The 13570-nt window shown below is 42.6% G+C and overlaps 1 protein-coding gene across 2 annotated transcripts in view; it reads left to right on the forward strand.

Annotated features, from left to right (window-relative positions):
* Positions 1-13570, forward strand: part of prickle2b (prickle homolog 2b) — a 98297-nt gene that overhangs the window by 76967 nt on the left and 7760 nt on the right. Inside the window, exons 1-3 of one of the 2 annotated variants that reach the window (XM_085405978.1) lie at positions 2101-2714; positions 8279-8462; positions 12788-12901. In XM_085405978.1, coding sequence (XP_085262104.1) covers positions 8331-8462; positions 12788-12901 — 246 coding nt within the window. In that variant the 5' untranslated portion in view covers positions 2101-2714; positions 8279-8330. Of the gene's footprint in view, positions 1-2100; positions 2715-8278; positions 8463-12787; positions 12902-13570 lie in introns of those variants that run through there. The other variant, XM_085405977.1, reaches the window with a different exon arrangement.

The following is a 13570-nucleotide window of genomic DNA, read 5'->3' on the forward strand; positions in this document are numbered from 1 at the left end:
GCTATGTTTCAAATCTAGATAAAGACACTGATTTATCAGGAATGCCTTTTGACCATATCAGACATTATATAAATCAGTTCCTTCCTTCTGGTAAGACCTGACTAATGTTCTTGTAGGATAAGATCCTTTGAGCCAGTAAAACTTTCTTACAAATTTCAGATATGCACCCAGCCCAGGGGTTAATGTATTTACAGTTTTGCTCATCCTGTGCTTTGATAAAGACAAAAAAACACAATATGCATACTTAGGAAGGAAGGGAGTAAACCCGTTTGGCTCACTGTCTAAAATTACCAAGCAAAGGCTCTCTGTGCATGCCAACAGCCTATGCAGGCAATGCTATCTGTGGTATGTCCCTTAAGCTGGCCCCTACACTTTTATTCAGTCCTCTTGTGGCATTTGAAACAGCTCACTGCAGGTCTGGGAGCAGTTTATTAGGAAAAAGGGAATGACTGATCGAGGAAAGCGGCTGGGCCCGAGCCAGCTGACCCGTAACCTGATTGTTACGAGTACAGGACACAGTCGTTTAGGGCTTATAAAATCTTATGGAGTGCTTGTGAGTACAGCCTGAGCTGTTACTAGTATTCTTAGATTTCTAAAGGAGTTATAGACGCAATGCTGCAAGATTCATCCTCCACATCTGAAAGGATCAGCAACAATGTCTGCGCAGGCTTTTATAAACCTTTTTTTTTTCACCTCATCTCTCATTTACCATGTTTGTGTGTGTAAGAGAGAGGGTGAGTGCCATCGTGGCAGATGTTCTTGTGCAGATGCCTACTGTAACAGAAAGTACAACACAGGATGTTTTGAGAACTTTTGCAAATGTTTGTCATAGCCTGTATATAAAAGATGAATGTAGGCATCATGACATCACCCACTCGTTTTGAACTCTGACAAGACTGGTTGAGTGCTAACTGTAGATAACTTGGTTAGCAAGCTGCATTTTTTTTGTGTGGGTTCAAAACACAACACGATACCTGCTTGGATTATTCGTGCCTAATTAGAGAACTATTGGCTACAGCAGGAGACATATTAGCGGAGAACTTTAGCATGTGTGTGCGTACTGACTGAGGTCACTGTCTCAGGCCACAGCACTATGAACACACAGACACACACCATCAAACAATTGTCCACTGTATTTTGGTGAGCTAGATCTTTTTTTTTTTTTTTAAGTAAAGGGAACAAAATGTTCACGTGTGACATGAAACTCTTAAAGATCTCTAAATTCATTTTTCATACAGTGGATTTTCATTGCTCTCTAAGTCTTTTGTCCTTTTGTTTCAGCTAACGTCTGTTTCTCATGTTAAAGAGAGCTTATCTGCCTCTCTCTCTCTGGATGAGCGCTCATGTCCTTGCATGACCAAGTCAGCGTCCTGCTGCTGTTCTCTTTCCTGCCTCCCTTTCTGTCTCTCTTTTGCCCCCAGCAACTGAGTCAGGCAAGTGGTTTGATTCACATGCAAATCCTGCCAGACCACCAGTCATTCATGCTGCTAATTACACTAGTGTAGGGATGCTGACTTACTGACATCACACTGGCATATTAGCATGCAGGACAGAGGAGAAAAGTGCGTGTGTGCGCGCGCGCGCGCCACATGAAAGGAGACCAGAGAGGGCCCACAATAACACAGGAAGTGAACAAATCTGCCTTCAAATAGAAAGTTGACATTGTGCTGTAATTTGAAACAAAATGTGAAAATAAAATGCTAAAAGTGATGACGTTTACATGAAGAACAAATATATTTGCTACTCAATATCTGAACAAAATAGTAAATTTGTATACTCATTACTCATTCATCACGGACGGTATGAATTGACAAAGAAGAGGGAAAAAACTAAAGTAGATGCCCCCCATGCTATCGGTGGGTTTCATAATTACATGCAAACTTTTATTTTTAGTTATGTTATTATAAATAAGAACTTAAGGTCCATTGGCCTTCTTTTCACAGAATCATTTGCACTGCAACGGACTTTAATTTGATGTCAAAAAGAGAAGAAACAGCGTTTCAGTAAATAAAACTGAATATGCGTAAATAAATGCTATAAACACAAACGAGGAAGAAAATAATAGATCGACCAGTGAATCAAACTTTTGACGCCATGCTTCTATTTTGAAAGGGTAAACCGGAATCGAGCTATTAATCTAAGCGCACTTGACAAACGGGGGGAGGATTAAAGCGCTGCTGCTGTGTGGCTCTGTCAGCAGAAAGCAGAGCTCTTGGAGCGCTCTGGGCTTTTACGCACCGAAAGTCCGCGCCGATCTTCTCTGAGACTCGGCAGCAGTGTTTAACGTTACTGCCAAAGGAGAGCTCTGTTATTCTCGTTGAGCGACAAAATCTGTTTTTTTTCTCCCTCTGGTGGAATTTGCGCACTTACTGGACATACTGAAAAGAGGAATCCGCTTTTACGCACTTCATACTGGCTCTTCGTTGGGGCTTTTCCTCGTTTGCAGAGCCCCCCCCCCCCCCCCCCCCCCCCCCCCCCTCCCCCCAGAGTGTATTTGCGAAGAGGAGAGGGTTGACAAAAGGCTTTTAAACGGCCGGGATAAATGTAGCAGAGGGGTGCGGATCACGCAGCGGGCGAGAGTGGCGTGTTTTCGTGGCGAAGCAGTTGGAGTTGTGTGACAAATTCTGCAATGAGGAACGCGTATTTTAAAACCCGCAACACCAAAGCCTCCGAGGTCACGGTAATGGCTTCTCTCGGTTGCAGTTTGTAAGAAGGTAAGGGGCACATTATTGATAGTGTTTGTGTTATTGTTTGGTAGCTCTTGTGTAAAAGCGCAAACGGAGACGGGGACTTTAAAGGCTCGATTGATTGGGGAATGCGCCACCAGTCTGGTCGTGAACTTTTAGTCCTGTCTGGCTTAATCCTGATTTGAATTTATGCGTAAAATAATCGCAGGACTGTTAAAGCACACTGCCTTTTTTTTTTTTTTAATGTATAAACAAGTTGAACCCTCTACAAGATTTTTATAGGGTGTTGCACTCTTCTGTTTCACAAGTGGGTGTTTTTTCGATTGTAAATAACACTTGAATGCAGATTGCTGAACTTTCTCTCTGTGGACGTGTTCTCCCTAGTTTATATCCCCCACCCCACCTCCTGTAGCGCACTGGTCCGACCAGTAATGTGTGCTGTGGACCGTGTAGCTGTGTGACATATGGATTGTATTTTGAACTGACACAACAGACAATAGTCTGCCCGAGTAAAGGTCTGCAAATTAGTATTTTCTTCTCGACAGTTTGCATTAAAGAAGGATCTGTATTTTTCTTTGTCTGATTATTTATGTCGTTTTTTCTCCTGAAGTTTGCTGCTGACTGTACGTCTTTGTGGCTTTGCATTACACAACTCAATGCAGATTAATTGATCTGTTAAAATAGTTTACTTATTACTTACTTTTAGCAGTGAAAAGCGCCGCTGGATTAGCACATGAATGGGCGACAATGAATAATGTGGAATAATGTGTGGCAGCTGGCTGCAGGATCGCTGTGCACCTCTGGTCCGAGAGCAGACTGACAGGAACCTAAACGCCTGTCCAACATCATTTCTGACATACACAACTGTCTTTTGGGGGTGTGGTGATTCGGATGCTCATTGGTTCCTGCCTTTTCCTCACTGGTGCTTTGAAAGAAAAGTCAGCGTGATATAACAGCAATATTGTACTTTCTCTGAGAGTGTATCAAGGCCATTTAATGTGTGTTGGGAACTGAAAGAGAATGACTAACGACCTGTCACCAGAGTGCTTCCAAAACAACATCTGTATTGATGCAAGTTTGACCCTTCCATGACCTCCCATCCCATCGAAAGTATTGTCAATTTATTGAGAATTCACATTGAGTAATGTGAGCCTATCTCATGTATAGTAAAAAAGTGTCCCAGTGTGATGTTATGCAAACACAGTCTCCTTTTATCCTTCCGTTTCATATTGGACCAACTCAGGTCCAATATGATGGCCTACATTTCCCATAATACAACTGTTAAAATATCCAAGATCCCTTGAGTTATGTTTTCAAACTTTGGCCATTACAGACTTTGACAGCTGGTTTTGCAGGTGCTCTTGCTGCTTGTGACAATTCAAAGTGCCCTTGCTGTGTTAACTTGTCAATCATCTACTAAAAAATCAGCTCACACTGTCAAAATTCAGTGCCAACATAATAGTTTTTTTGGGGGGTTTTTTTGTTGAACATGCTGTAAAATAATGTTGCCCATTAGTGTAGACCAGGGCCTAGTTCAAAAGAGCAGGCTAATCTATAAGTGGCCATGACAGGTGGGTGCGGGCCTAATCTTGGCCATCAGCAGCACGTTGCAGCAGGTTCTTGCTAATTGGCCACACATGGAAAATGCCTTTATCAAGCCTGGGTTATGCCAGAGACACCTCAGTCGTGTTTGCCTGTGATTAACTCTTAATAGCTCTGAAGTCGAAAATGTAGACCATAGGTACGACTTTGTTTGCTTGTGTAGCTTGTATAGCTATAATTTGTGAAAGCAGGGCTGTTTCTCAAAGCGCCTTTAAAATTTATCTTCAAATATTACTGCCGGAAAGCTTGCATTTGCTTAACAAGAGGCCGTTAAAGACAAAAGACTCTCTTCTTCCGCTTCTTGTTCCAAAGAAAACAAAAGCAGAAGAAGAGGGGGGGGGACAAAAAAAACACTTGGAGTGTCCTTGCGCCCAGCTGTCCTGTCCTCTCCGCTCTCCCTTCTTATCATGCAACCTCTGCTTTTTGTGTAGAGCTTGCATTTAAAGATGAGATTTTAATCTGACCTTCTGATACCATGGAAAAGCTGCAGTGGTTTCGGGAGAAAATGACGACTTCTGCTCAAAAGACGCACTTCTGTGAATTGCTCTTTATCAGATGGGGTTTTTTTTAGTACCTAACTTACCTTCCTAAAACTTAATCACCTTTAAATCAGCACTAGAGCCTAACCCCACATTTCAGGCTTCTAAAATCAATAAAATAAATAAATTCATTGAGCCCACTTTTGTTTTGTCTTCAGATATTCAACTTAATCTTACAGCCTGTTTCATTAAACTGTGAGACTGTGCTTGCTAAAGAGCTTGCTGCACTGATTGACAACAGTTAAAACAACTGTACGCAATTGTAGAGCAGCCCAGTAGACCCTAGTTACGTATTAAAATTACCCGTTACCTGGGATACGGTGCTCATCTTGCAGCGGTGAATAATGATTATAATTAACTTGAAATAAGAACCATTGTCCACTGACATCATTGCGAACCACAAACATACCCCAACCACCCCATGGGCTTGATAAAACCCTCACTCCGATTGACCAATGATATATCAGCTCTCCCAGGGGACAAAAAAAAGAAGCCCAGTCACATTTGAAAAAAATAACAAGCCTCTTTACTTCCTTCCCTATATCTCAGTCATTTATGAGGCGTCAGTGATGCGCTTGACTTGTTTTACCAGAGTTTCTAAATCTGATTTAATTGAACTCATGTAGCTTACACGGGGAAGCTCGGGGATTACGTTTCAGTTGAGGGGAAATCCCAGCCATGTCCATGAAGAATGTAAATCATGGGGAAAGCAGGGGAAACGGACCCTCAAGGTCTACAGACTCTCTGCTTTTTCTGATTTGAGAAAATCAGGACGTGTTTGGAGGAAGGTCTCTCTGAAGTCTCTCTGACCCACATCTGTACAGATGTGGGTCACCTCCTTCTGAGTGGACACATGAAAGGTGTGGTGTGAAGAGGCTTTCTTTCAGGTTTCATCCTTCTTAGCCCAGGGACAAAATACCTGCCTTTAAGTGTTCATATGTGCTTTATCTCGTGTGGTGGATCCACCTTGTGCTTTGACCATTTTCATTGTGATTGTGTATGTTCTCATAGATTCATGAGATTCTGTTCCCATCCAGCAAATCATCTTTAAATCAGTAATAACTGTGAAAGTGCTGGGCTGTACTGAGGCAAGCTGCTTTGCCTCCGGCTATGGCATCATCCTCTTGGGACTGGGATTTGCTAAGCACCCTTCTCCCAGTCTGCCTGCTTGACAGCTCATTGATGACTTCATCTACATCTGTTCTGTTTATCATGGTCATCAATATTCATGACAGGGATATTTGCCCACTTCAGGCATTTTCTTAATATTTATGTAGTGAGTGTGTGAAGTCTGTGGCTGCCCTTGCACAATGACAACAGAAGTTTAGAGGTCCTTCTTTAGCTGGAGCTCAAAGCATGAGCTTTTTAGGCTTCTGCCTGTCGCTAAATAATCTCTCATCCATCTTCAGCTATGTATATATACATATATTACAGGCATGTGGCTAGTTGTGGCATGCCAGTAAGACCTTTTGCTCGAACTAAATAAAGTGAGCTCCATGTGTTTCATTGTCTATCTCATCACTCAAATCAATCACTGCTAAGTCAAATTGGATTTTGAGCTTTGTTAACTAAGGCTAAACCCTTGGACAAGAAGTGCTTTTTTTCAGGGAGAGACACGATGAAGCATTATAGCCGTTTGGCTCAGAGCACTTTACGTTAACAGGTAGTTGACACAAACGCTGGGACAGTGCCAACTGTTATTGTGACTGAGTCTTAGCTTCGCAGCCCTGCACCCATCACCCATCGGTGAGCTCAACAGACTCAAGAGTCCACAGCTACAGTACAGAGCAAAGTTAAGAAAGGCTTACGGACATATCCAGTGGCAGTGTTTGAAAATAGGATTGACTCTGCACATGTACCTAGATTGAAATTCCAATCAGACCTAATTGCTCAGTAGTCATTATAGTGGGAACAGGTTCAACAAGTACCGTAAGGTTTAAAAATTAAGTCTGCAAGAAATATCGAGCAGTTACACGCTGAATATATCACACTGCAAGAACTGATTCACAAGAAGCCAGATATTGCAGACTACTTTGCATTCATTTGTTCGGATAGACTGACACCTTGGATGGCTGAGGATGTGTTACAGTGTCCTGACTGCCCCTAAGCTCCTCCATAGGGCTGTCTCTCAGACAAGCCAGCATCCCTCTGAGAAGGTAATGGGATTGTCTCACCGGTTTGGCCGCCTGAGCGGCAGCAAGGGTTAGTGGGATGTGACCTCGTTGCCCACCCAGTTTCTATTTGCAGGGTTTAGAGCTGTCAAGGACACGGCGATCTGTATGGTTGCACTGTCTCTATGCTTTGCATCAGAATGCAGACCTGGTAGTGTTGGGCTACATTTTCATTTTGGCCCATGCACTCAAGTATTGAACCCATATATTGCGATCCTTTTCTGAGCCATCTCATACACAGCTGACTCTAATAGTAGCACAGTTACAAGCTGAGGTGTCTGCAAAAATACAGCTTTACTTTGATGAACAGCAATGATGTTATGGGCTTTTAAATCAACAAGACAGGTGAGCAGTCAAACCCAGAATCATTCTTTATAAGCTTAATTTCAATCCTGTAATGATTAAATGAGCTGTATTTGGTGTTGAAGCTAAAATCAGACAGTGGTACTGTGATTGGTGATGAATTATTTTATGGAAATGAAGGGGCGATATTCTAACTTGGGTTAGGAAAATTATAGGAAAGAGCAGCTCAAATGATTATAGACCCCCTAGTGCCTTAATTTGACCTTGCTCTTGCATCTAAGTTTTCTGTGGGAATTCTCACACAGATTGCTTTCCCTGTTATAGATGGGTGGATCCCTTTGGCTAATGGGGGTGGGGCACTGTCCTCGCAAAGCATCTGCAAGTGGTTCTCGCTAACCTTGTACATAGCAAAGTGCCTGTGTATTGTGTTTGTGTAGTGCTGTTTTCCATCACTGTCGATGGCTGTATTCGGCTTATTTCCAAGGCACGCTTGACAGTAGATCTTCATACCACAGACGAGTGATGAGCATTGCATTTGTGGCACCCTCTTTTACTGGGGAACCCACAGTGGGAATCCTCGACATTTCAACTGAGATGAATAAGAGTGCCTGTGGAGGGGGAAAAGTTGTTTCACAGACTTCGAGTTTGTGTTTCTTGGACTAATTTTGAAAGAAAAGATTTTTTTTAATGGTTTATTTTCGATTATTAATGATGGATGCTAGAGGCTCACACCATGTGACCTCTTGTTCTTCTTTATACATCACTCTATCAAACACAGAACTTGTTTAATAATGATCAGGGATATCATGAGGTTTAGATGCACAACACTGCCCAAACTATGAACCAGACTTTAAAGCTACCATTTAGACGATTGCTTTTTTCCTAGACCATTATATCTGTCCTTAATTTGCACATGTAAGCACACATGTGACATTGAACTGACAGATGGGGGGGGGGGGTTGTTTGTCACCGGCAGGAAGATCTGTGTACACTGTAAGTGTCGTCGTGAGGAGCATGCAGTGACAGCCATGCCCGTAGAGATGGAGAAGACGGTCACCAAACTGATGTACGACTTCCAGAGGAACTCAACCTCGGATGATGACTCAGGCTGTGCCTTGGAGGAGTACGCCTGGGTTCCACCGGGTCTCAAACCTGAACAGGTATGTTTAGTCTTATTCTGCTATGGAGCACACGGTCTTCCAGCATTTCAGTCTTGTTAGTAACGCCATCTTATCACTTCTCTTGTCACCTTTTTTGTAAAATATGTGTAATTGTGTGTACCGGTCCAATCCTTTCATCTATTTTTTTTTTATCATGTGAAGCTGAAGTTTTTGTAAGAAATTAATTGTTGAGCATTTGAATCCACAGATTTTTCGTTTCCTCCAGTGTAGAGAATACAACACAGAGGCTAATTAAAGCTTGAACGTGAATGAAATGACGGAAGACGTGGGATCACATTACAGCGCCCTTTCAAAAGCTCCGATTTCACCATACACTGTAGTGGCAGTTGAGCAGTGTAAGTTTATACAGTGAATTAGGATAAGGCTTGGTGTTGTAAAATATGATCATGGGTTAAAGCTTAGTCTTTCAGAGATATGCACAGCCAGGTGTTAGTTCAAATATATAACACACTTTTAGTACAATAATCAGAAATCTAATACAAATTCCAACTATTCGTTTAGACCTGCATGTCGCCATGTGTCGACATATATTACATGCTGACTGCACCTTCTCCCAGCTAATGGATAACAAGGATTATGTGCTTCCAGCAGTTAAATTAATCTCCAATTCCTTCTCCCTGCAAACATGTTTACAGTAGGTTACATTGCCCTCACAACCACAAAGCTAAGCCTGCGTTAATACATAAGCACATAAAATGGACCCGTGCAGAAAATCCTCTATTACAATACTTCACTTAACTGCAGGTGCGCACACGTGGGAGGGTTTCCAGCTTTATGAGACAATAACAACGTTTATTGAAGCCGGTTTCATTTTGTTGATGAGCTGAGCTGGTCAGTACATTGTTGGCACACTGTTTCGACCTCAAAGGACTGAGACCAGCTATTATTCATCCCTCTCCAGGATCATGCTTACAACTCCGTAGTCACTTAGGTTCTCATTTGGTGAAAATATAACCTCGGGAACATTCAGGAAATAAAGAGGACTGGGCTGATTAGTATGGCAAGACCAGAATGCTAAACAGCCTAGAGAAGAGATTCAGGATTGTTTTTTTAATACTTGATTGACTTGATCATCAGAATGGAAAGAATATTAGACTGTTAAACTGAATCACTTCTAGCATTAACCTAGCAGCAGGCAGCACATGAAATGTGCCAGAAGCTGTAGCAGTTTCTGTCTTCCAACCCTGACATGACAAATCATTCAAGCTGTGGAGGCCTGGTGTGACTTTTTTCAGGAGAGTGGACATAAAGCTAAAACTTCAGGTTAAAAACTGCAGATCAAGAGTCTTCCTGCTTTGAACCGCAGAACTGTATCTGTCTCCTGTTCAGCCTCAAGTGATGTACTGCTATTCTGTAATGAGACATTTCTAAGCAGGACTGGGGTCAGTCAGGTGTGTCTGAGGGATAACTTGGGATTGTTTCTGTCAACCAAACAGTGCCGTCAGCTCTACTTTCCACTATCGGGGTGCTGAAATGCAGACACGGCAAAAGAATCTTTAGCAACAAATGGAGCCATTATTCTGTGCGTTTGACATGTTATTGGGCCATTTTCCTCCCTCGCTAGTCGCCTCGCTCTCTCCTCTTCATCGTTTAAAATAGATTTATTGGATGCTGCCAAGTTACCGTTTGTCAAGGGCAAGAATGATAACTAGCAGTGGTCTGTGAGAGATAAGCGTTTTCTTCATGTGTAAGAGCTGCAGTCTAATATTGAAACTCTGCTAGGCATCAATTCCATGTGCCATGTCTATATAGAAATTCAATTTTAGGTTTTTCATGCAAACTTGTATCTCTGTCAGGTTCTAACATGGGCCGAGAGCCTTGAAGTAGATGAATTAAATAGAAAAGCGCCAGGTAGAGAAAGAAGCGAGGGCAGTTTGACCTTTTCCAAAATAGACCAGAGGGCAATTGGACTCATTCCGATCTGAGATCAAGAACAATAAAACCATCAGCCTCTGACTTGATTGCAGCCAGCAGCCGTGAAGGACGAGTAAATGATGGGTCAGTGGATGTAAAAGCTAGTTGGGTATTTGACAGAAAATGTGTAAAAATCCATAGTCCCTGGAGGATGAAGAGGACTAATGACTTGAATTACCTTCCTCGCTTTACCTTTGTTGCACCACAGCGAGATTGATATTTGCTGAATTTGACATCGATAGATGGCTGCGATTCTAAAAATTAAATTTAGTGCCACCCTGCTGTCCAAATTCTATTACTTCATGGATCATGATCACGTATCTTTAAAGCTAGTAATATTCCTATAAACATCACTTCTGCTTTGTGTTTAGGTGTCATATGTTAGCGGTGTTTGGCACAGTTTTGCACCATGGGCATTCACACATGTCAGCAAAGACGTGAGAACAGGAGGGAAATGAATGAAAACTGCTGTTAAATCCTCTCTCTTCACAGTAAAAACACCCTTTTTTTCCTCCGCAGTGTTTGACTATAGCTACCAGTATTTTCTCAGCTATATAATATCTGTGTCTACTAACCGCTGCAAAGTGGCTTGTTGTGAGAATGTCAGAACTGGTGCCTGGTGGTGTCTTTTTCCCCTGCCTGCCTGCCTGGCCATTAACAGCAATAGAAACCAGCTGTGTGAAGCAATCTCTCTTGTCACTCATCTGTAAGTCCTACCATTTGCTTCAGCCTTAAAAAACACTCCCTTCAGTACAGTTTGAAATTCTGCCCTGTCTTTACTTCCGTCTGTTTTCGATTACAGTTATTATCGCAAGCTGCTTCTTCTAGCTCGCTCTGGAATATTTGTGTGTGTCGTGCGTATGCATGCGTGTACGTGTGTGTATCTTTCTTTAGATCTTTTCCTCAGGGCAGTGTGCCTTTCACCTCCAGATTGTAACCCTGCTGTTCTTGGAAGCATGTTTTGTAATTTATCATTAACAGTGGGTGTGTGCGTGCATCACGAGTTTGTCTTTTTTGTTTGTCAGTGCTGTGTAATATATCGGCACTTGACCACAGTCGGTCGTTTCGGGACTATCCAGAGATTCCACCCCACCCTCAATGCCCGTCCTAAATTGTGCTCCTGAGCACAGATCTCGTGTCCATTGCCAACGCAAGCAGACAGCCAACAAAAGCAGAGCAGAAGGAATTGGGTTACATTTACAGCAAAGAGTCTCCTGCTATAAATTCATCCCAGTAACAAATACGCTTGTACAAGTGGATACTTCAAGGAAATGAAGATCGTCTTTGATGCTGGATGTGATGCCGCACCTTTAAAGAGAGTTTTCGAAAGCTGCTCAGTTTTGATTCGGGTGTTTACACACTGATGCACGTCTGCGTTAATCTGTTTTTGTGTGGCAGACTGTGTTATTGCCAAGGACAAGGCTAGTCGGTAAATCCATTCAGCTGACCTGTAGGCCATCAAGAGAGACGTGATCTTGTCAGCAAGCATCGATCACACATGCTGTCTCTCTCATAAAGTCCTCTGTGTACATTTTGCCCATTTTTGCGTCTCTCCTCTACACTCACATCTTTTTAACTTTTTCCCTCTCATGTCTCCTCCTCCACCTCTCACCCGTTCTCTCTTTTTCATCTATCCTCAAACCTCTCTTTAAAAACCCTGTGGCTTTCTTCATTTGCCCCCCTCGCCAGTCACATTCATATATAACTGCCTGACCTCAATTATACCCCAGCCCCCCCTCATTACAGTGTAATAAAAAGAGTGTAATAAATAACACAGAAATGACACTCATTGTCTGCTGTGGTGATGTAAAGAATGTCCAAGTAATTTGAAATGTCCAGATTAGCATTAATCTGCTGCCACACGCTTGCATTGCTGGGGGCATACGTGTTGAACACTATTTCGTTTTCTCGTGTGTGTGTGTGTGTGTGTGTGTGTGTGTGTGTGTGTGTGTGTGTGTGTGTGTGTGTGTAATTGTGACAGGTCAGTAATGCATTCCCTTGTCAGTGTGCAGAGATGGAGAGGTGGGGTTCCATTAAGTCTCTACTGGTGGGCCATAAATCAATGTGTGTGTGTGTGTGTGTGTGTGTGTGTGTGTGTGTGTGTGTGTGTGTGTGTGTGTGTGTGTGTGTGTGTGTGTGTGTGTGTGTGAGAGAGAGAGAGAGAGACTGACTCCCAGTGGCAGATCTTGATACTTTGGTCCTTGCACAGTTTTACCTTTTTAGCCCTGAAATGATAAAATCAAAACAATATCAAATAAAGGCTGAAATTTCTCAGTTTTTGTAGATGGTACAACAACAAAAGAAAGAAGTCACTTACTGCAGAATATTTGAGCACTTACCTGGTAATGAAAACAGCCCCTCAGTCCAAATGTTCTCCGTCTCTCCCTCAGGTTCATCAGTACTACAGCTCCCTGCCTGAGGACAAGGTGCCCTACGTGAACAGCCCAGGGGAGAAATACAGGATCAAACAGCTGCTCAATCAGCTCCCGCCCCACGACAATGAGGTGAGTCCAAACAGATGCCCTCCCCCACCACCTTCCATCCATCCATCCATCCATCCATCCATCCATCACCTCACCTCCTTCAGGGCAATACAGAGATAAGAGGGGGAGCGGGGAGAAGACAGATGCTTTAAAAATGGAGTCTGTCTCCCTAATGGGTGAGATAGGGAAGTGTTTATCGCTGCCTATTAAAGTTGGTTACATGAATAAATTATTACCACAGTTTGTTTGAAGAGATTAAAAGACAGGATCCCCGTGAAGGTCGGCTCTGTTTCCCACCTTAGTTTAGGCTAACAGTCAGCCTGAGCTGTTATTTCTTTTCACTTTATTAAGTGGGACTTCACAGAACCAATTTGTGGTCAGGTAGTGGGTGGGTTCTTAATTCCACCTACTAATCTGATTGGTCAGTCGTTTCGTCAGCTGCGATCTGAGAGCCAGTTATTCGTTTGGTGACGTGGTTCCTGGGTAATCCTGATTCACAATTTGCACCCAGCAAAAGCAGAGCACAATATCAGCACTTCTTAGCAATGACAAAAACATGATGACAGTTAATTCAACTCTGGGATCAGTCACTGACCTGGCAAACACTATACAGATATTGAAATCTTAAAAAAAAACTACTTCTATTCACTTTAAGTAGTATTCATTCATCCATCCATCCATTTTCAGTCA

The sequence above is a fragment of the Rhamphochromis longiceps genome, linkage group LG5 (genome assembly GCF_057381845.1).
Source record: "Rhamphochromis longiceps isolate RC_006_pf linkage group LG5, R_longiceps_female_GT1.1, whole genome shotgun sequence".
In the NCBI taxonomy this organism is placed as follows: Eukaryota; Metazoa; Chordata; class Actinopteri; order Cichliformes; family Cichlidae; genus Rhamphochromis; species Rhamphochromis longiceps.